Source organism: Athene cunicularia (assembly GCF_003259725.1).
Source record: "Athene cunicularia isolate RWA chromosome 4 unlocalized genomic scaffold, athCun1 chr4_part1, whole genome shotgun sequence".
Lineage (NCBI taxonomy): Eukaryota > Metazoa > Chordata > Aves > Strigiformes > Strigidae > Athene > Athene cunicularia.
This window is the reverse complement of record NW_020799098.1, coordinates 15037230-15059870: the sequence shown is the minus strand read 5'-3', so window position 1 is coordinate 15059870 and position 22641 is coordinate 15037230. Positions and strand designations below refer to the sequence as shown.

Here is a 22641-nt window from a genome sequence, read left to right as displayed (position 1 = left end):
CCACTACTTATTTGGTGATGGTTTGTGACAGGAGAGCCTTCCATTTCTCTCTCTCCTTTTTTTTTTTTTCTTTCTTTCTTTGTTTGTTCTCTTTGAGTTACAACTGCCCCTTCTTCAGACTTCCATCAATATTGCATGATTTGCTCTCCAGCAAAACACTCTGCTGGTTATAGTTTGAAGGCTTCTGGTGGTGAAAGCAATGACACACTTCATCGTTTTCCCCTGCTCTAAAATGAACAGTCTTTTGGTGTTGACAGAAGATTTACTAATTCCATGCAGTGTCTGCAGGATCACAGCAATGGGTGGATTCGTTCTCATCTGAGTAATTTGGTAGGGAGAGTAAGAACTGCAGCAACCTGGTCTTCAGTAGATTTAATGTGTATAATGACAATTTGGGTGGAAAAAGTAGTCCATATGTACCTGCAGCCTGCCTTCGGTGAGGTTTTCTCTAGTCAGGCTTGTATTGACTGCTGCAGGCTACTTCATTACATCATCTTTTTACAAATGTAGTTCTTGCTGTCCGTGAAATAAGTAGTTTGTAGCATGTCTGCAGCCAGCGAGAATGGAAAGAGAGTTTCCATTGAAAGTGAAAGCATGTTCACTGTGTTCTGTGGTAGAAGTACCAGCACACAGAATAGAAAGCAGCAGTTCTTTTAAATCTTTTTTCCTTTGGCTAAGTATATTTTTTAATAGTTATATATGTATTTTTTATATATTTTATATATATACACTATGTATATGTTATGTATATATAGATATAAATAAGAGCTATTATTTGAGGTCTCCTAGCCTCAGTCTGCAGTGTGAAGCAGCAGTGAAATTCAAACTCAGCTAGTTTCACTTCACAGAAGTAGTAGAGGATTCCATTAACTTTCATATTATGATTTCTAAGGACTTTTTTGTTGTTGTTTGTCTCAACCTACAATGTTCTGGTTTCTGTGGGCCGTAGACGACAGACTCCATTTGTAGTCAAAGAATAATCTTGGACTAATGATAAATTGTTTTCCTTGGTTTTGTATCTCCAGGCCAAAGAAAAAGAAGAGAGACTCCTAAGACGGCAAATTAACAGGGAGAGACTTGAAGAAAAACGTAAGCAGAAGGCTGCAGAAAGAACAAAATGCCTAAAAGCTGGAAATCAAAATGCAAAAGGTACGAGAAGTATAACATTAGCCCCTGCCACCCTGCTCTCACAGTTTCTGGAAAAAAAAAAAAAAAATCAGCTTATATTGATAACAGATCTCTAGGCATTTCCCTTAAAAACCCAGTATTTCAACAGTGATGCAACAGACAAGGGAATAATGCAAATTATTAATACAAAATCCCATATCTTCACTTTTTCATATATCATTACATTGCTTAAACACAATGAATGCCTATATACCCTAGTATTCTCTGCTACACATTAGTACTCTGTACTGCTTTCAGTCATGTTTATAGCTGAAACTAATCATGTGCTTATGTATTGCACCATTTGTCTATTATTTTAGGAAAAAGTGGCTTGAACTTGGAAGAACCTTCATCAAGAAGTCTTGAGTCAAAAGCTTCTGGTACCAGCATTAAGGAAGTGCTTAAAGAACAGAAATTTTTAGAAAAAAAAGTAGCCTTGAGCAGAAAAAGAAAAAGAGATTCAAGGTATTCATGTATTTGCTCAAAAGGAATTACGTTTTTACATATTCATTTCTGCAGATTGAAAAGGTTCTTTTCAAATTTGCAGTTAGCCTTACTCCTCTTAACAATTTCCTCTTAAAATATTCACATAATTTTGTTACTAATAAGCATGAAGTTCAGGCAGAAAATCAAATTAGAGCCGCTTAAATATATTGCAGCTCAGACTGCAGTAGCAGCCTCTATGTGGCTTTTCACACACAGAATGGTAATAAAGTCATGAGAATGGAGAGCTTTTAAATGTTCGTGCATCTAATATGTCAGTCAACTTGACTTGGTCTTTAAATTGATGTTTTATGTAGATGTGTACATATCTGACTACATACAAGTATATACAGGGCAAGGAGATCTCTTATTCATTTTACAGGGACAACTGTAGTACTGATATTGTCATAGTATTATTCTCTGCTTTAAAGCACTGATGTTCAAAGGATATCTTTGAAGGTGGTACACATAATTTTCCCAGAGAAAAAAGCTTGGACAAGTTGGCTGATCAGAAGTTGTGTGATCATATTCTCTTTAAGTATTTTTAGTGTGCGTTTTTTCTTTCTCCTTGAGTTTTAATAGCAGAAAGTTTACAAACTAATCTTGGGGTGATACCAATTTTTCTTTGTTTAATTGTCCAAATACCTGTTTCAGGCATGCTGAAGATGGCTGCAGAAAAAAATATGAGCCATCTGAAGAAGATTCTAAGGAAATGCACAAGACAAATGAGGTATGTGTCTCTTAAATATACACCTTATGATTTTCATTTTTAATTGCAATGGTACTTGTTCCTATGTTCAAACTGCATAGTATTGCATTCATTCTTACAGATTAGTTTTTTTCCTGCCAGTTCTTTCTTTTGCATTGGTGATCTGACATTGCTGCAGTAATGTTTTCTGAATTCCAGTAGCTGCTAGAATATACAGTCTCTGTATCCAAGTGCTGATGCATATTGTAGTAGAACATGAGATACAGTTTAAGCTATTCTGTGATGCATGTTGGATTTTTTAAGAGCAAAGTGTGTCTCATATGCAAAGACTTGAAGAGCTTGATCTATTTAAACTCCTCACTGTGAAGTTAAAGGAAGACTGAATGTAGTCCAAATGCTAAAGGAATGAGAATTTTTTATGGTGAGAGTTTTTACCAACAACATTATTAACAAAGCCAAAAAAATGATAGTTGGAAGTTCAGGTGGAAGTCTAGATTTATCTTTTGTGGGTTTTGGGGTGTTGCTTGGGCTTATGTTGGGATTTAGTTTTCTTTTTTAAACAGCATAATGGCTGTTTAAAGCAACTTATGGAGTACTTGAAATTGTGATTGTCCATTTAAATCATTTTATAGGAAAAATCACTCTTATAAAGAAAGGGTACTCAAGTTCAAACAGAGTGCTTAAGGTTAACTTCTGTTTCTCTGAATTTTCCCACAATGGCAGATAGTTAAAATGAAAATGGCATTTCATTTTCTTACTGCCTATAGTTTAGGTGAATTTTTATTATAATATTAAACGTATTCTCTGGTATATTGTTTTTATGAAGAGTTTGCCCTTAACAATTCTATTGGGTCACAGAGTAAAGGAACTATAACATTTGCTTATAAATGTAAAAACTTTGTTTTGTAGACTTGTGAGAAAAATTCTTCCAAAGAATTGAAGCATAATCATGGGAAAAGTGAAATCTCTAAACAGCTTAGAAGACTTTCAGAATCAGTGCATTCAACTGAGGAAAGCAAAAGTGATTCTAAAGCAGAAAAAGAACATAAAAGAAAAACCTCCACCTCTCTTCAGGCTGAAGGAACTCAGCAGGACAGTGAAACAAGGGATCCAAAAAGACAGCTGGATAGAGCAGAAGTCAATACTGAAGAGCTACAGAAGCAGAAATCCTTATTTAAAAGTGAAAAACACCCCAAGAAAGATAGTGACACAGAAATTCAACATATGAAAAATATCCCCAAAAAAGAAGCCAAGTCTTACAGAGATAAAAATGAAAAGGAAAGAACTGCATTAGAAGATAAACTTACTTTAAAGCACAAATATAAAGGAGACTGTATTCACAAATCAAGTGAAGATGTTGAACTCCATTCATCTGAGAGAAGTTTGAAAGGAGAGGATGGTGGTCAGAAACATAATCAACAAATAAAGGTTTCCTCAGATGACAAATCTGAAAGAAAAAGTAAACACCGAAGTGAACGGAAAATATCAGTAACAGGAAAAGATGGAAAAAATGTTTCTGAATCCACCTTAAAAGCTGAAGAATTGCTGCGTAAGGAAAATAAAAAAGACAGACATCTTTCAACAGAAAAATCAAGAGCAGAATACAAGTCTAAAAGGTCCCTGAGTGATTCTAGGCCACAAAAGGATTCCCTAAGTGCCTCAAAGCAACTTGCTTCTGCATCACACAGAAGGAGTGAAAGCTACTCGGAAGATAAACATGAAATAGAATCACCTAACTCTGATTGTAATTTGAAACAAGAAGATAGCATTCATAAAGATAGACGAAGATCTAAGAGCCTTGTTGAAGACAAGATTTTGTTAAAGTCTAAGTCAAAGAGTCACACTAAACAATTCAAATCATCTGAAACAGAATTACAGGAAAATTTAACAAAACAAGATACTGGTCAGAAACTAGACAAAGATAAGAGCATGGAAGAGAATGAATCAGATAAGCAACACAAATCCAAGAATGAAGACAAACTTTTTGAGGATAGCGGTGCTGAGTTTGAGCTTGTAAGTGGCACACAGTCAACTCAGGGATCACAAAAAGACTTTAGTCACAGAGTTAAGTTACATTCTGGAGAAAGAGGATCTGTAAAAGAGAAATATAGAGGTGATAAAGATTTAAGCAATTCCAAACTAGAAAGAAGGTTCTCTGCTGAAGGTCACAAAAGCAGAAACTTAAAGCACAGCAACAAAGAAATAAAGAAGAAGGAAGAGAGTATCAAACTGGAAGATAAAGATATTAAAGAAATAGATAGTGGGCATGAAAAAGTACTGAGCGTTACAGTGGCAATGGATAAAAAACAAAGTAAAAAGATATCCTGTGAAAACAGAAAAGGCAGTATATCAAACCAAGATTTACTTGGAGAGGAAAAGCAATCAGTTAGCACGACTGAACGCAGCCATGCTCCAGGCCCTCAGAAGTCAAGTACGAATAACAATGACTTGCATTCTGGTCATGAGGAAGAGCTGATGGAACTTGATTTAACAGAAACAAAAGTACAGGAAGCATCTAACATAGAAGGAAAAAACATTCAAAACTCACTCCAAGCCACAGATGCTGAATGTGCAGCAAAAGAAAAAATATCTCCCTCTATTTCAAATAAGGAATTAAAGCACAGCTTGTCGGATTCTGAAGGTTGTGAACCACAGTTTCTGCCTGCAGCTGAAAAAACTGTTAAACAAGAAAATATCTCTAATAAACAAGTTGGTGCCTTAGACACTTTGTCCAAACAAGCTTCCATGGATGAAGGACCCAATAAACAAGGAGCTCATAAAATGAGCATTGTGTATGAAACAAGTGGTAGAATTTCACTGAATGTTCCCAGTAAGGATCAAGCTTCAGAAGATAGCAGAAGACCAAAGAATTTAAAAACTGTGTTAAATTCTAATTCAGATGATGTTTCTTTAGCAATTAATTCTTCCAGAGAAGATGCTGCTGATGCAAAGTCCATAGATATGGATATCTCAGACTTTACAGATTCCTTGGGTAGTATGTCTAAAGAATGTCATAATTCAGATGGGACTTCTTTATTTGAAGATACTTTCATTTTGAAGAATGATGCAGCACAGGTTGTATACATGGAACAACATGATAATGCAGTGCTCAGTTCTGTCACGAAAGATGATGGTGATACCATTACTATGACAAACAGTATAGAAAAAGATGACAAGGTGTCCCGGCCTGATGAACAGGCAATGGAAGACAGTACAGCTGGACTATGTAGTCAAGAAGATTATGACAAAGCAGCAAAGTTAGAAAGCCCTCAGGGAAGTGTATTGAAAATAAAAGAGGAAAACTTGGTGTCTGACATAACTGAAGATTGTGGAGATGTAACAACAAAAGAACTTCTAAAAAGAAAAGAGAGAGAGTGCTTGAGTACAGATACTTCCACAAAGGGAGAAAGAAGCACAATAATGGATAGTATGAAAAAGGATGAGGTGCATGATATTGATGATATGATACAATCTTCCTCTGTGTTAGTGCCTGAAAGAGTTCCTGAGGAAACAATAAAAGGCTCTGTTACAGCCAGTGGGCAAGAAGGGAACGGTGTGACTGTCACGGAAGATAAAAATGAAAGCAATGCTGTAGGTACCAGTGCAGGAAGTAGTAAACTGAGTTTGTTGTACAACAGCCTACGAACAACTCCAGCCACTGCGATAGGAACTAGCACAGAAAAGTTAATTGAGAGCACTGTAATGGCCACTAGTACAGGAGAAGAAAGAGCTGAGGGTGCATCACATTCTGAAAAGGACAGTGATGCTACAACCACTTGCTCAGAAGAAGAAAGTGAGGTGGCAGTAATCTGTACAAGCATAGAAGCTGATGAAGGTTTCACGACAGGCATATGGGTAAAAAGTAGCGAGGGTGGCAGTTTCATCACAGGAGCAGATATTGGTGAGTGTACTGTTGCAGCAGCTGAGGAAGGTGGTGGCAGTGCTGTCACTGAAGGATTAGCAGAAAGTGAAAGTTTCCTAACAAGTACAGAAGGAGAAGAAAATGGTGACTATACCATGGTTGATGCAGAAGAAAGTGGTAAGGATTCAGTCAATGCAAGTGGAGTAGAAATTGAAGACAGTGTGAATAGTGCTGGAGCAGAAGAAAAAGATGATGCTGTGACAAGTGCAGGCTCTGAAGAAAAGCGAAAGACCTCAACTTGTGCAGATACAGGCAAATTTGAAAGTTCTGTGTCCTGCTTAGGTGAAGTGGAGAGCGATGGAGCTGTAACTAGTGCAGGGACAGAAACAGGTGAAGGGTCGACAAGCGGTGACAGCTCAGGTGAATTTAGGGGCAGTGTGAGAGCTGTCCAGGTAAAAGAGCACGAAGGTACTGTGACTTGCACAGGTGCAGAAGAAAGGGGTCATAACTTCATCATCTGCTCAGTGACTGGCACAGATGCCCAAGGAGAAAGTGCTGTAACTGGTGCGTGTATTGCAATGGTCACAAACAACAGTGCCACAACTGGAACTAGTGGTGACAAATCTGAGGATACTGTAAATGGTGAAAGCACAGTAACCAGCACAGGCATAACTCCAGAAGATGATACTGAAATTTCAGTAGTCTGCACAGGGCTAGAAGACAGCAATGAGGGGTTTGCAGTTTGTCTAGAAGCTGAAAAATGTGAAAGTCTAATGGACAGTACAAGGGAAAAAGAGGAAGCTAATATCACTACAGTCAGCATAGGTCCATGTGATGATGAAGGTTTTGTGACTAGTACAGGCTCAAAAGAGGACGATGAAGAAGATGAGGGCATTGTGACTAGTACAGGAAGGGGAAATGAAGAAAATGAGCATGCTTCTACTTGTACAGGAATGGAAAGTGAAAATGCACTGATTTGTATAGGTGCAGAAGAAGGTGAGAGTTCAATTATCTGCATAGTTGCTGAACAAATGGAAGCTGAGTCAGGAGTGGCTGGCACAAATATAAATAAGCTTACTGTCGACAGCATGACAAGTGCAGAGAAAGAAGTGAATTGTGGCACAAACTGCAAAAACGAAAAAGGGATTGTTGAAAGCAGTGTAACAAGTGCAAGTGCTGCAGATGAGGGTGCCTTGACTATACATGTAGGAAAGCATGAAGGTACCTTGATTCCCTTAGATGATGAGGAAAGTGAGGGTCCCATGACTAGTGCTATGGCAGTGCAAGATGAGAGTCAGCCTGGTGCTGAAGACGAGCATGAGAATGCCATGACTTCCTTTGACAGCAGAGAACTTGATGCCTCTATAAGTAGTGCAGTTCCAAAAGAAGATGAGAATTCTCTTATTCCTGCTGACAGAGAAGAAAAAGTAAAAGGTGATATCATCTCTACCAGTACAGTGGAAGGAAGTGATGCTCCCTTACATTCAGCCATGGATGCTGAGGAAGGTCCACTTGCTGTTGCAAGAGCAAATGAAAGTGGGGAAAGCTCTATGATCTTAATAGACACTGAAGACACAGAGGTACCTATGCCCAGTACAGCTGCAGAGTTTAAAGAGTGTGTGCATACTTTTAGCAGTAAGCAAGAAAAAGATGAGTGCACTATGATTTCCACCAGTATTGTAGAAGAATTTGAGGCTCCTATGTCAAGTGCGGCTATTGAATTTGATGGTCAGCTCCACTCTGTGAAAGCAGAAGAAATAAATGAGAATGCAATGGTTTCTATAGATATGGAAGTATACGAGGTTCCCATGCCTAGTGAATCCCATGGAGGAGGAGATGATGATGATGAAGGTCAACCAACTGCTAGTGGTAAGGAAGAAAAAGATGAGTGTGCTATGATTTCCACAAGTGTTGTGGAAGAACAAGTAATCCTAATGTCAGGTGGAGTGACAGAAGAAGCAATTGAGCATGTGTCAGACACAGAGTCAAAAACTGAAACAGTAATGATCACTACAAGTACAGCAGAATGTTTTGAAGCTCCTGTGTCTAGTGTAGCTATGCAAGATGAAAACAAACTCACTGCTTCGGAAACAGAAGGAAGATATGAAGCTGCTATGATCACTACAAGCATGACAGAAGAATGTGAGATAGTCCTGATCAGTGCAGCACCACGAGCTGAAAGTCAGCTCGTTGTAGCAGAAGGAGATGAAGATGGAATTATCTCTCCAAATGCATCAGAGGAATGTAAGATTGTGGAGACTACCGCAACTGTAGATGAACAGTTTGAACTAGCTGCTTTCAGTGGAGATGCAAAAAACAAAGGTTCTGTGATTTTTGTGGGAGAATGTGGAGCTCCTGTGCTGAGGGTTGCCACCAACAATGAGGATCAACATGCTGCTTCAAGTATAGGAGATAATGAGGAGGGCGCAGTGATTACTCTGAGCACAATGGAAGAATGTGATAGTCTCTTCACCTTTGCAGTCATAGAAGAAGGTCAACTTCCTGCTGAGAGTACAGAAGTAAAAGACAAAAGTGAGGAAGTTTTTAATGCTACTAACCAGATTGAATGCATTCTCTCGACTACAGGCCCTGAAAAAAGCAGTAATTCTTTGCTTGTCATTGGTAGAGAGAACGAGACCCATGAGAGTGGTGTAAGGGGAGAATCAGCAGCATCTCAGACCACAATAGACAGTGAAATCACAGAAATAGATGAAAATTCAGTCAACCTCATGAGTGTAGATGAAGCCCTTTGTGTGGAGATTAGTACGGAAACTGCTGTGAGTCCAAGTCCTTCCTCAGAGGCAAGTGAGGATGCTGAGCAAGCTGAAGATGTTTTGCATGAGAATGTTACATCAGAACTCTCTTGTATGATTTCAGAAGCAGCAGTAGAGAGTGAAACTCTAAGGAATGTAAACTATAAGCTAAACTCAAACTTGCATTTAGGAAGAGACTTTTCTGAAATAAGGACTCCCGTGCCTAGGGCACAGGCTCTTTCTTTAGTTTCTGCAAATGAAGGAACTGTAAATACCAATCATGATGAAGTGACAATAGAAGCAGAATTAGGGGAAAAAAGTGACTTCCCTTTGTTGCATGTAGAAGAGCTATACAGCAGTGATGACAAAACGAACTTGGTCAAAATAGATGATACTGGAATTGAAGTTACTTTTCAAAAAAGTAACACAAACTTTAATTCAGGTGAGGATTTCTTTTTTTTCTTTATTTTAACTCTTCAGTTTATAAGCTGCCTTAAATACACACATTTTACCGTCATTATAGTTACAAATAACTGATGCTGTTCAAATATACCTGATTTCTTGGTTCATTTCAAAGTAATAATGTATTTAAGATACTTAAATAAGCATGTCTTGGAGTATAGGAGTGACTGAACACAATTATTGAGGTATGTTGGAAAATAATTAAATGTTATTACAGTGCAAAAAAAGATATTAAAATATATTGACTTAAAATTTTGAACTAATGTATGAAGTGGCTTGCAAGGGGTAATTATGGAGCTACAGATGCGTTTGTTGCTAATGTGTTTTGAAATTTAAAAAGACTTCTATAGGAAAGAGGATGCACTTCATTTAGACATTTAAACATTTTAAAAGGGTAACTTGGTAATTTTGAAGGTTAAGATTGGCCATCCTTAATCATGACTGCAGATTTTCTCTGAATTATTTAATGGTCATATTCAGATTCATTCTATTATGCTGAATCTTGGGTTTGTTGAATATACTTGCAATGGCCCTCCTTTGTGTTGCAAAGGAATCAGTCATCTTAAATATTTTAAGTGAGCAATTATGATAGGTGACTATTTTAAATAGAACACTTATGATAGTATATGACATGAAAAATATAATATTTATTTCCAGATCCATTCCTCTGGAAGCTAATGTTTGAAATGAACTTGCATGGTTGCTAGTTCCTAAAATACAACGTAATGAACATCCTGCTATTTTCAGCCTTTGTCCTCTTTGACCCTCCAGAGTAGTTGAAGCACCAAGTTTATGAAAATTTAATAAATTTAGTAAACACCATAATGAAGTCTAGATTATGACTTCATTATCATTTTTGGAGAAATTAAACTGTAGAAAAATAGTAGCAAAATCTGCTTATTTTTCTTTATACCAAAGGAAGTGGAATGGTGCCAATCAAATACTACTTCTAAAACCTTCTCATGTCTGTCTGCTATTACTTTAAAAAGCATTTTATAATGTAAGTTTAGGTCATTTCTCAAAGGTTGACTTTATTCTCTAATGTTATTGATATTTGGGGTGAGAAAGCTCACTCTACAGATTTTGGGATTGTAGGAATTTGTCAAGGAAGTATGCTGATCTAGTAAACATGAAAAATGTTATTCAGTATTTATAAGAGACAAACGTGAGCCATGAAAATGACTGCTGCACTAAGGTATTTCTGTCTTGGTGCTTTGCTCAATCCTTGTTGTCCATTGATGTAGCCTCTGTAAGTACCAGTGGTAATGGTAGTCTTACTCTGTGAACCACAACCACAATTTACATGCATCATGGATGAATTATCATGTTGTAGCTACTTATTTTTGTTTAGGAAAAGCTGGATAAGCAGGCTTCTGAAATAGGTGTCCAAAGACACTGTAGAAGTTATAAGTATACAGATGTTCCTGTGGGGAATGAAATGGATAGGGGTTTAAGATTTTCTGAAATTGCATTGACAGTAATAGGAGCTTCTGAGCTTAAGTCTCTGTGGAAATTAGATAATTTCAGTTGTTATGGTTCTAGAGTTTATGGATTTAGATCTAATTGTCAAATTGTTAAAGAAAAAAATTTTCCTTAGCATTAATTATTGGCTCTGCATTCATTAATACAGAGGTAACTTGCTGTTTGGAATTTTATCTGAATATCTGTTGTGGGTTTTCTTAAAGGGAAAAAACACAAAGTTATAGCCCGTTTTCCAATCGTTTCGTATTTAAAGAAAATATAGAAGTACTTGTGTTCTTGCAGATGCCAAGTTGGGGTTTTTTGAGCTGACTTGCTGCAGACAGACTTGCTATTGTTGCCTTTGACTACAGGAAGGGATTAAATTAATGGGTTGTGTTCATGAGGTGGTACTGAGAAATAGCATCCTACTGTAGCATGAGATAAATGCCACATAATGTAATCTAATAATTTTAATATATTTGTATTTCATTAGGCAATAATGCAGCTTTACCAAACTTGGCAGAAGAACTAGAATTTGAAAGTAACTTGAGAACTGATGAGGTATTTATTATTTTGAAAATTCTGACTATACTGTTTCTTGTATAATTATACATCTTGCTAGGGTTTCTTACTATACCTTTTGATTTTTTTGTGCAGCAGAAATGGCATTTGAACTTCAAAACTTTTGAAGGGTCATTTTTCAGATTATTCAGCTGTACTCTTCTAAACAGCTGGCATTTAAATTGTGGGCTGCCCATGTTATTCTGTGGTAGAATTAATTTCCTCCCTCAGCCACGCTCCTGTGTCCATGACATCCAAGTTTGTTTTTTTTAGAATTGGTCATACTGTGTGCATGTTGCTTGTGATAGTACTTGTAAAATAGTCATAAATGCTTTAGCTCTTATAGTTAGCAATTGTTAGTTTAGTGCTTTGACAGAGTAAACACATACTGCTGTTTGTTTCGTTGTATCCCTTCATTGCCAGTGTTCAGGCTCACCCACCCTCTGTGTGCTTGAGGAACACTTGCTGCTGTTCTGTACTGTGATAACGGCAGCCTGTTACCTGCTGTAACAGAAGGGTAGGGCATCCTGGATAATCCAGGGTATTGGGGCACATGGTCACCTATAGCTCGTGTAAGACCAAAGTTGAGCCTGTCTGTTTGTGTGTCTGTGCTGTGATCCATACTAGCCAGGATTTCAGATGGGTTAATTCTTCATTCAGATGCAGGACTGGATCCATGTATTCACATCTTGCCAAATTCTGATAATAAGCATTTTGAAGGAGAACATGGTTCAGAAACTCTCAAGCATCTATGAAAGTGGATCTGCACAGGGCTACTGGCTGCAGCTCCAGGGCAGACCAGTTGGGTATTTCTGAACATGATTTTGATGCCTGGAATGCACTTTAGGAAAATCCAAGTCATCTTCAGACTGGTGGGATTTATCAATTTGAGTTCCACCTGCAAGCAGCTCTACTGTTTGCCATCATAAGATGGTCCTATAGTCAGTATAGCCATGTTCACATGGCACTGTATATGAGTTTACGGTGTCCAGATCTGACTTAATACACTAAGTACAGCTAAGTACACTTAGCTCCATATAGTGTTATCTGTGCACCAGTAACATAGCTGATCAGCAACTTGAGTTTAAAAAAAACCAAACCAACAAAAAACAAACAGAAAAAACAAAACATGACTTTAGAGTTCACTGTATCTTGTTGTACGTTGCAGATACATATTTTTCTGTAGATGCAAAGATTTCTAGAGTATTGCTTGTATTTGGAACTCCTCTTAGAGTAGGCATTGCACCTTGACTTCCTGAGAGGTCTCCTGAGATCTCCTTTTTTAAACTAATCTCTGGTACCAGTGTTAACTCTAAGGTCAAGGTTAGGCACTGTACTGTTCAACAATAATGTGACTTAGCTCTGCCAGTGTTCCTTATTAATACTTGTACTGTTGTCTTAATAAGAAAGCTTTTGAAGACTTTTATAGATCATAAGACAATGTTCACTATGACATGGGGGATAGGAGTGAGACATACTTGTCTGGATGTCTGCATTTTTTTTTTTCCTTTTGATTTTTGTGTTTAGTCACAGCAGCCTGAAAGTCCAAGAAGTGAAGAGGGATATGTGGATCTTCATACTAAAGAGTTTCAAAAAGGTGATTTTTATGCTGATAGCAATTTACTTTTCATACTGATTTGACATGATGGGGAGAGGCGGTGTAGATTTGATATGTACTATGTGCAGAGAGATTGAAGCAAAGCCTGCAGAAATTTTCTTGAAAGGTTTCTAGGAGCTTATGTGGCTTTGCACTTGGTTTGTGGGAAAGAGTGAGGGTCAGCCTTTTCTTCCAATATGATACGCTAAAAGAAATGTGGAAAACGTTTAGGATTTTAACAAAATAGACTGCTTACATTCTATTTTAAATCAATAAATAGAGAAAAACTTTTGCCCAGGAAAGATACAGAAACTTCCCCAAAGAATGGATTTCCTCTTTATAAACTCAAAACTTTCTTGTTTTGGGTGTTGTGACAGGCCACGTGAGGATATGACAAGAGTAAGTACTATATGACTTAAGTCACAGAGACTTTACAGAAATGTGTTTGTTTTTTTTCTTTCTTGCTCTCCAGAAGGTTAAAATAATTGTGGCTGTCCACTGAAATTTGAAGAACACTTATAAGTAGGTAGTCACCTAGAAATCTCAGTCAACTTTTATCTGTCCTCAGTAATTTCTTTTCTATGTATCAAACTAATCTGCAGTAGGACGAAAAAAAAGTCTGTTTCTCAAAACTGTAATATTTTAAAATGTGTGGCAATTGTTTGGCTTTCCTATTAAAGCAGAAACAAAACCCAGCTTTGTTCCTATCTTGATGGATTTTGTGCTGCAAATGCATTACAAAGATGTTTACAACACTACCAGATGAGAGTTAATCCCCAGTTAATGGAGTAACAAGCAAAACTAAAGTGAATTCCAAGAGGTACCAGCGATACTGCTGCCTATAGAGTCCAAAGAGGTTAAAGATGCATTTTCTCTTCTGGAAAGTTGCAGCTGAAAGTCTAAATACTATGAAAGGACACACTGTTAAACTCATTTCTAAATTTTTGGATATGAATACCAAAATAACCTTTTACCAAATAGAAAACAAAAACAGGAGTAAGGTGAGATATGAGCATTGGTATAAAACTTTGGATTCCTTTTTATTCTTGGGACTGGTCAAATTGACATACCTGGTTTAATCATGGTGTTCTGCTCATAAGAAAGAAAATATAAACCCTGAGAAAGGGTTGGAAGAATGTGGTTTTTAGAACAGCAGATTCAAAACTTGAACCAGTCTTGTACTGTGAAGTTTCTTTTCTGAAAAACTGTGCCACTTCACTCAGTCACCCAGACAGTACTTAAAATTTAAAATTAGCAGATTGAACTAGCAGTGATAATCCTGTTTCATGTAAAATGTTTAACAAAAATCCATTTGTTGTGTAAATCATGTTGGATATGACATGCACTGAAGAATAATTTGTAGCTCTTGGTAGAGAGTTTTTTCTCTTTTTTTCTCCCACTGTACAATAATCTCTCTTTATATGTATATACATGCATATATACATATAGCTCAACGTACGTAAAAGGAAGTTGTTTAAAAGACAAATGTGTGTCCTGTCATGAGTATGAACAGCAGACACAGTAGTTTAGTAGTCCAAGATTCCTTGGAATGTAAACAAATCATTTCTGTTTGAGTGGGTAGGATCTAGCTCTTCATTTGACACTGCTTTAAAAATTGAAAGATGTGCAACTGAACAGTATAGCTAAAGCATGTAGATTTAGGTAATTAGCTACAAATTATATAAAATTCTGTGTAGAATACAGTGGGTTTATTGGATCATGGGGTTTATGTTCTTACTGTAGCTTAAAAGAATACTGTTTAATGTTCTAGCAGCTTTTCTAATTCAGTGCCTTTATGAATCAGGCTTTTAGAGTTTTGTAGAACCCTGATGGAGCAACTTCTTTATGACTCTGTGTATCTATATGAAATGGCTTTGAAAGTTATGGAATTTTTTCAAAAGTGCAGAGCACTCATGAGCTCCCATAATTCATAATTATTTTCCACATTTTTTGTAATATGGCAGGCTAAGGCTCTCTATCAGAGTTAGAGTACAATATAGTTTAGTAATTGGACAATTTCCTCATGTGCACTGTAGCAGCTACAGGTCTGACTAGTACAATCACACAGACTTTAGATCTCTGGAAGCATAATGTTACAGCATAGTTTTTATCACACTTTTCTTCATCCCTTGATCCTGCATCTAGGGTTGTGATGGATAAAAATCTGATTCATTCAAATGTTAGAACTATATTTGAAATGTCAAAGTTACCATATATTTCAAAGATGACAGCCCTATGATTGCCTGTATTTTAGCCATAAAATTATTCTCAGTTATCCTCTGCTTTAGAAATCCATATTCTTTTTTGGGTTGGGTTGTTTTTTGGGGTTTTTTTGTTTGTTTGAGTATTGTTAAAGAGAAGATCAGATGCCTCATTTCCAACTTTGAAAGTTTTATATAGTTTCAGGTACTCTGGAATCCTTTCAGAGAGGTGAAGTAGAGGATACTGTGATACTTCGCTCTTGCTAAACTTTTCTGATTATTTTTGTAATTATTTTTAATAGATTTGCTGCAGAGGAGTATTGCTTTAGAAAGAGAAACTTCTCGTGTAAGTTCTTGGATTTTAAATTTGCTCTCTAAGTCTGTGCTGCTTTTTTTTTTTTTTTTTTTACTTGCATTTACTTCTATTTACATTAAATATTCTCTAAAGGAAAATACTATTTTTGTATACGCAGAGCCTATGTATTTTGAGACTGTGCAGCTGTGTAGGCTGATGTTTAATTATTCTTTCAAGTTTGCCAGCCAATAAATCTTATTGTATTGTTGTTCCACAGTCTATTGACTATTTCAAGACTTGTTAACTGGCAGAAAAGAGAAGCTTGATTGTCCTTGAGAACAGAAGACAAAAACAGGGATTATTTTGATCAGGACTAGAAACCTGTTATTATAATGGAGTATACTGTGATTTCACAAGAACTTGGGAGTTTATAAGTATAAAAGGGATGACTGGGAAAGTTGCAAATGTAAAGTGTTTCTTAAGGAAGGAGCAGAAACAAGACATTTAACACAGATGACAAGCTAAAATAATGTCACTGTCGTTTCTTAAACTCGAGTAGTAAATTTACTTATTACTGTATTATAATGCTGTTTGGCCACAGTTCTGGTGTTAGTGAGATACTACTTCTGCTTCTGCATGTAGGAGAGTATCCTTTTAAATACAAAAATATTGTGTGAAATGCCATGATAGACTGCTTTTAAAGCACTTAGTTGGGTGTTTAATTAAAACTGAGACTTTTTTCATTAAAAATATTAATTAGCAGAAGTTCTTTTATGGTGCTATTCTATAGTAGTAATATTACTTGAGCTTTAGGAATAAATTGCTTTTGTTATACTAATACTTTCCACTGTAATGCTTGTTGTACTTGAAAGTAGCAAGTAGGAAAATCTTTCTCCCTTCTGTGTTTATAAACTTTAAAGAAAAAGAAGGTAAGGAATTATCTTTGTGTTTTATTTGTAGGTGGAAAACTTGGATACCCAGATAACTGAAGAACAGAGATCTAGAGGAATACAATGTAAACCTTCAGGAGCAATGGATAAAGAAAACTGTAAGTGATGCAGAACTACACAAATTTGTGTAAAGCTTTTCTGCTGCAAAACAAAGTTCTGCTGTGTTTAGACCATAAAATGTTTTTTTTTGAGGAAAGAATAGAATATGGGAAATTCCAAACTCCAAAGCAATCATTCTTCCCAAAACACATTTAATACTACACTTACTATATTGATAAAAATATGGGAACAAATTTAATACTGCATGGAAGAGTATTATAGTATCTTTTTTGATTGTAAGTGAAAAACTTTGTCTTTAGCCTTTAAAATAATTATTAATTTTTTCCTTTTTAATAAAACACAGGGAAGGAATATAAAGCTGAGGAAAGCTGATCATCAGAGGGATATCTATCCATTCAATAGACTTTGAGGCTGGCTTCTTTCTTCTGCTAGATTGGAAAGAACTAAGTTTTAGTGTAACCTTTTATCTGTTTAGAAGCAAGAAGTGAGAAGTCAGTCCACTGAATGGCATAAACATTTCTAAGCTAAAGTTAGATAAAATTAACTTAGAAATAAGTTAGACATTTCGTGGACACGATGATGATACCTGACTGTGTAATACCTATCAAGCTCTGTCCTCAACTATTTTTGGCTTTCCAGCATCAGAACAATTTTTTAAAAGATAATTAATACTGTCATTTTTATAACATTTTTTATTCCTGTTCTAAGAATTTTGATTTGATGGAGTAATTAGAAACCATGCTGTATTCATTATGTGTCCCACATAGCATTAACTGCTTTCTCTGTCTCCAGATGAGTTGGTGTTGATGTTTTATTTCTTGATGTAGTACCTGTCAACTTTCAATTACGAGTTTATCTTTAAAAACAAACAAAAAACCCTAACCCCCACCCATAACATACAAGAAACGTGGAATTGCTTTTCTGTAATTGTTTGGTCTTCCCTTTTTCGAAGAGGGGCTAGCATAATTTTCTGTTCATATTTTTGTAAATAAGATGATGCTTTTCAGAATCTTTTGAATCACAGTAATGGTGAGCTAACATAAAAGTGGCATCAGAATCTGACAAATGCAGAAGGCACTTTTTTAACGCCTGAACTGTTGTTTGTTTTTGCAGGCAACCAGCTGATTGCTCAGAATGTGAGAAAAGATGATGAACGAAGTCCATGTTCCAAAACAAAACCTGACAACATCAAGGTATTTTCAGTAACGTTTTTCAATGTTCTGCAATTGCAATGGAAATAAGATTGAAGTCTAAATTTTTATTTCTGTATCAGTTTATTTTTGGAGGTATTTTCATTATTAGCTGTAAACTACTTTTGGATTGTCTTGAATACAAAATAACTGACTATAGAATGATACTCACTTTCAAAGGGGAGACAAATAAGAATTAAAAAAAAGGCAGTGGTCTGTGTTGTTGCACACAGCACCTGAATCTGTTTGAGTTGTGGTGGACCATTTGCACAATAGTTAGGAGCTTGTGCTAGCATGGAGCATTGCAGGATCCCAGCTGTCCAGTCAGTTCAGCATCTTCATGGTCATACTGATCTGAGATCTGCAAGAGGATATTGGACTTTACCCAAGTTCTGGGTTTGCACTGATCCCTTCCTTCTAAGTCAAAACCAGGAAATTAGGATGAAATAGATGTTCCTTTTAAGAGTACATATTCCTTTTAAGAGTACAGAATATTTGGGACTCTCACATTTATTTTGATTGAGCTTCTCAGCATCAGTTTTTAAGAAATGTTACAAAATCTTAATGGATAAAATAACTACTCATGTATTGGGGTGTGGATTTTTTTTTTTAGTATAAGTAACTGACAGTTATATTTGTAATAAGATGCTCCTTTCTTTGTTGTTTCAAAATAATGTAGGAACTTATTTCAGGCGATACAGCAGAAGTGTCCAAAGAAATTGATGTAAAGCATACGCCTCCTAAAAGTATTGTGGAAGAAAAAGGTAATGAAACTACCTATTCAGGGCAATTTTCTGAACCTGTACTGAATGCTAATTTCTTATCATTTGAATGATTTTGAACGAAGTTATGAACTTGATCCCAGCAAATACTTGCACATATTCTCTAGTTGCTCTGTGTTCTGTTACTACTATCAAATACTGCATTACTCCTAGTTCTTCTAGCAGCAAGAGCAGATTGATGTTTCTGCTGTACTGTCACCCATCCATTCCATTATTACTTCAGTATGTACCTCGGGTAGGAAATCTAATTGCACATAAAATAGGTGGATAGGGGATTAGCATGATCAGGGTATGTGACAAGAACTCTTAACTGACTACAAATAAAAGGTGTCCTTCCATGAAAAAAACTGACATAACCACCTCAAAATGAGTCTTGTTTATTTCTGTAGAGAAACTAACCAGGAAAGAGAGTGCAACTTGCATAATCGTAGTTGACTTACTAATTGCACTAAAATAAGTAATAAAAGATGGTGCATCCACAGTGTTAATATTGGCTTTGGTGTAACTTCAGTCTGTCTTTTGGTGAACAGTGTATCTTCCCTAATGTGAGTTTGACCTATTAGTAGTTTCATCTCTACAGGGAGCATGTTGACAAGTCTGAAAATGTTCTGCAGTGAGCTTGTATCCTCAGCTTCCTGTTTCATGGAATGTGGAAGGAAACTGAATAGTGGCTTGTATTTATCTTACCATTTTACAGTGGGTCATATTCTTCAGCTTTTGTTTTTACCTTAAATTAGATGACCTGTCTAACTTATCTAGTGTCAGGGAAACATTTTGGCAGACCAATATATTCTTGCTACAAGGCAAATAGTGTTAGTTTCTGATGGGTGTTTCTGGGGAATTTTGGGCGACAGAATGAATTAATGCTTTAGTGCTGGCTTGTACGTTTTTCTTTGCCTAATAAAACAAAGGTGTACAGTTTCTTTTTTTTTTTTTTTCCCCCTGTATGTGTGAAGATGAATTTACCATCGAACAGGAAATGTCTGAAAAGCACAGTCTAGAATCAAGTGAAAATTCTCCAGAGGTGAGTGGTCTTATACTAACTAATTAACTGAGATAATGCAGATGCACACTGAAAATAAGTACTTGCTATTTTGTGGACAGCAGTATTAAAACCTTGACTTTACCAATGCAGAAATAGCTGTGAAAAGTTATGTTTGGTACTGTAAAGTACCAAAGGCTCATGCAGTTCTGTATCACAAAGTATAAGCTCACAGACCATAAGACATCAGTGGGTGATTATTGAAGTAGAAGTAACTCCCTCCCTACGTTTAATAGTACTTATATATTGAATAGAAAGTAATTCTATAGAGTTGTATAGAAATCATGTTTTCCGAAAACCTCGTAACTGAAGTGTAGACAGTTCAGTCGCTAGCTTTTAAAAATATCACCAAACAATTTTTAATTTCTTTGTTATCTCTTAGGCATATACTTCTGTTTTTCTGCAGTGGTGGTTGTAAACAATGTCTGAACCCTAGAGATTTAAAATTGTTGCTGACCCCTCGAAATGGACACAGTTCTCATAAAGACATTGGGTTTCATCATTTGCTGCTTTTGCCTCTAATTTGGAAGTGGAATAAATTTAAAGAATAAATTGTTATTTTTGTTCACTCAAGGCTTGAGTCACTAAGATCCATTGTGGAGGGAGACATTGCTAGATTTCAGTAAATGCTGAATTGAGGCACTTTCTCCTATTTGCAAGGAAAGAAGGTTTATTATTGGGGATTTTGTGATCTGAGTTTGGGGATCTTTGTGATCTGAACATCTAAACATATTCATTACTTAAAGTTCTCTTTCAAAGCTTAAACTTCAAAGTAAGGGCTTTTCTATATAGACAATGTCACCAATCTGCATATTGAGATAACTAGGATATTGACTGCTTAATAGCACTTGCTCAACTGTTACAACATGTAGCCTGTGCTATATGTCATTGGGAAAAAGGGCTTACAGGATACAAAGTTTGGAGTTCTTGTAAGACTGAAAAGGTGTGGTAGGATATATAGGGTAAGCCATCAGTATTTGTGAGACCAAGTTGTTGAGGGGAAGGGGGCAGAAGGCACTGTGTTCTCAGGCTTGCTTTGTGCCTGAGGCCAGCCACTGAGAATTTTGTATAATTGGGTGTTGTCTTGTTTCTTTCCATCTATATCAATGGATTTCATAACAGACAGTGTCTCTTCCTATGAAATATGCCTCATCTGTATTTTTAAACTGATGAGCACTACTTCTGCCACTATCACATTATGAAATTAGCAGCAGTCTTTGTATTATATTGCTCAAATGCTAAATGTAACTAAAATATTTTTGTCCTTTACTTTTAATAGGAAAATCAGCCTGTAATAGTGAAGCGGAAAAGGGGAAGGCCTCGTAAATATCCTCTTGAAGCTGTACAACCTGGTGGTAAGTAGTGCGTAATACCTGTGTGGAAAACCAAGGAAAATACTGACATTCAAGTTCTGAATTCATATTTCTTCCCTCAGGTGGGGAGTCAAAAGCTGATATGAGCACTGGGAATGTAAGTGCCTTTATTTTGTTTGGGTGCATTTAAAACAGTAATTCAAAAGCCATTTTTCTGTTTAACCATTAAGAATATTTCAGAAACATCTTACAGAAAACTTGATAATTGATTTCAGTCTAAGTGAACAAAAAATATTAATAGTATCTCCCAATATAACTGAACTTTGTAAGTAAAATATACTATTAAGTCAGAACACTGCAAATAACCTAACAGGATCAAACATAATACAACATACTTAATACAAAGCTGTGTTACACTGGCTAGCAATATACTTGTACACAAGATGAAATTATGATTGTGTGCACATGTGTCTTTTTTAATTTATGCTGAGAGTGATTTTGTCCTGAAGATCAGTGGTGACTTTGTTTTGAGAACTTAAGATTTTTTTTTCTCTACTGAACCTGTCATAATAATAGCTCATAGTAACTCTTAATATCTGTAAAATAAATTGTGTAATGCGGTTCTATGTATTGTAAATAGAAAATGCATTTCATTCAAAAGGTAGAGACATGCAGGTTAGTAACTTAAGAGCTCATGAAACATACCTCTGTCTTTTAAAGCTCAGCTGTATCTTAATTCCATAACCCCTGTGAAGTACATTCACCATTAAGAAAGCATTCTGTTGGGAGTGTTTCTGCAATGCAGTTGGGTTACAGCACCAGGGTAGTAATGGATCAGGCGTATTTGTGGAGTACAACTAGTTGGATTTATTTTGGTAAAAGGCTCCTTTTTTGGGAATTCATGTATGTCAGAATCAACGTTACCACATAGAAAAGAGGTGATTTTAAAAACAAAATTGTATTGAAACTCATGGGGTTTGCCTGCTTGCCTGGTGAGACACTAGCTGACATCAGTGTTGGAAGTCTTGGGAATTTACCTAAGCTGTAGGTGGCAGGAGTTCTCATCCCTGCTTGTTCTGTTCCCACAGTGTTTCAGGCAGCCCTTTGAGTCCTGTCCCTTCTATAGGTCTGGTAGAGTTTTATTTCAGAATTCCTAATTTTTCCTAATTATTTTTTTTTCCCCATATTAATTTAATGAAAAGTAATTTGAACTGGTGTGGGTTTTGGTGTTTGACTTTTTTGGTTTGTTTTTTGGGGTTTTTTTTTGTTGCGGGGTTTTTTGGGGGTTTTTTGTCAAATAAGAATTAAAACTGATTTTAAAATCCCCTTCAGAAATAGATATACCTTGGCACCTTCAGTACTGGAACAGAATCATCTTGTTCTAGTTCAACTATTTTAAAGGTCTTATACCTCTTAGTGATGACTGATTGGTGTGTCAGCCAATTTACAAGCAGGCTTCAGAAGAAGCCAATATCTGCCCTTCATCTAATGGTCTGTAAGGTGAGATGATATCTTTGCCTGACAGTTTCCCCTAGGATGCTTTGAGAACATGTTGCTACTTCAAAGGATGCATAGACATCCTAGTGTAGTCGTTCAGTAATGAAAGCAACTGGATTTTTTGGACAATCATCATAGGAGGTTATGTAATTATACATAGTTCTCTCTATATTCTGAGTAAATACAAAATTCTGGGGGTTTATAATTCTGCAAATCTGTATGTGTCATTACATAAAGAGACTACACTAAACTTTTT

The 22641-nt window shown here is 36.2% G+C and overlaps 1 protein-coding gene across 1 annotated transcript in view; it reads left to right on the top strand.

The window, feature by feature from the left end:
- Nucleotides 1-22641, top strand: part of BOD1L1 (biorientation of chromosomes in cell division 1 like 1) — a 35744-nt gene that overhangs the window by 5705 nt on the left and 7398 nt on the right. Inside the window, exons 6-18 of the mRNA XM_026846693.1 lie at nt 1026-1149; nt 1488-1632; nt 2305-2380; nt 3269-9416; nt 11391-11458; nt 12986-13055; nt 15559-15602; nt 16512-16599; nt 17675-17754; nt 18431-18515; nt 19490-19557; nt 20855-20930; nt 21011-21045. Of these exons, the coding sequence (XP_026702494.1) occupies nt 1026-1149; nt 1488-1632; nt 2305-2380; nt 3269-9416; nt 11391-11458; nt 12986-13055; nt 15559-15602; nt 16512-16599; nt 17675-17754; nt 18431-18515; nt 19490-19557; nt 20855-20930; nt 21011-21045 (7107 nt within the window). The remainder of the gene's footprint in view (nt 1-1025; nt 1150-1487; nt 1633-2304; nt 2381-3268; nt 9417-11390; nt 11459-12985; nt 13056-15558; nt 15603-16511; nt 16600-17674; nt 17755-18430; nt 18516-19489; nt 19558-20854; nt 20931-21010; nt 21046-22641) is intronic.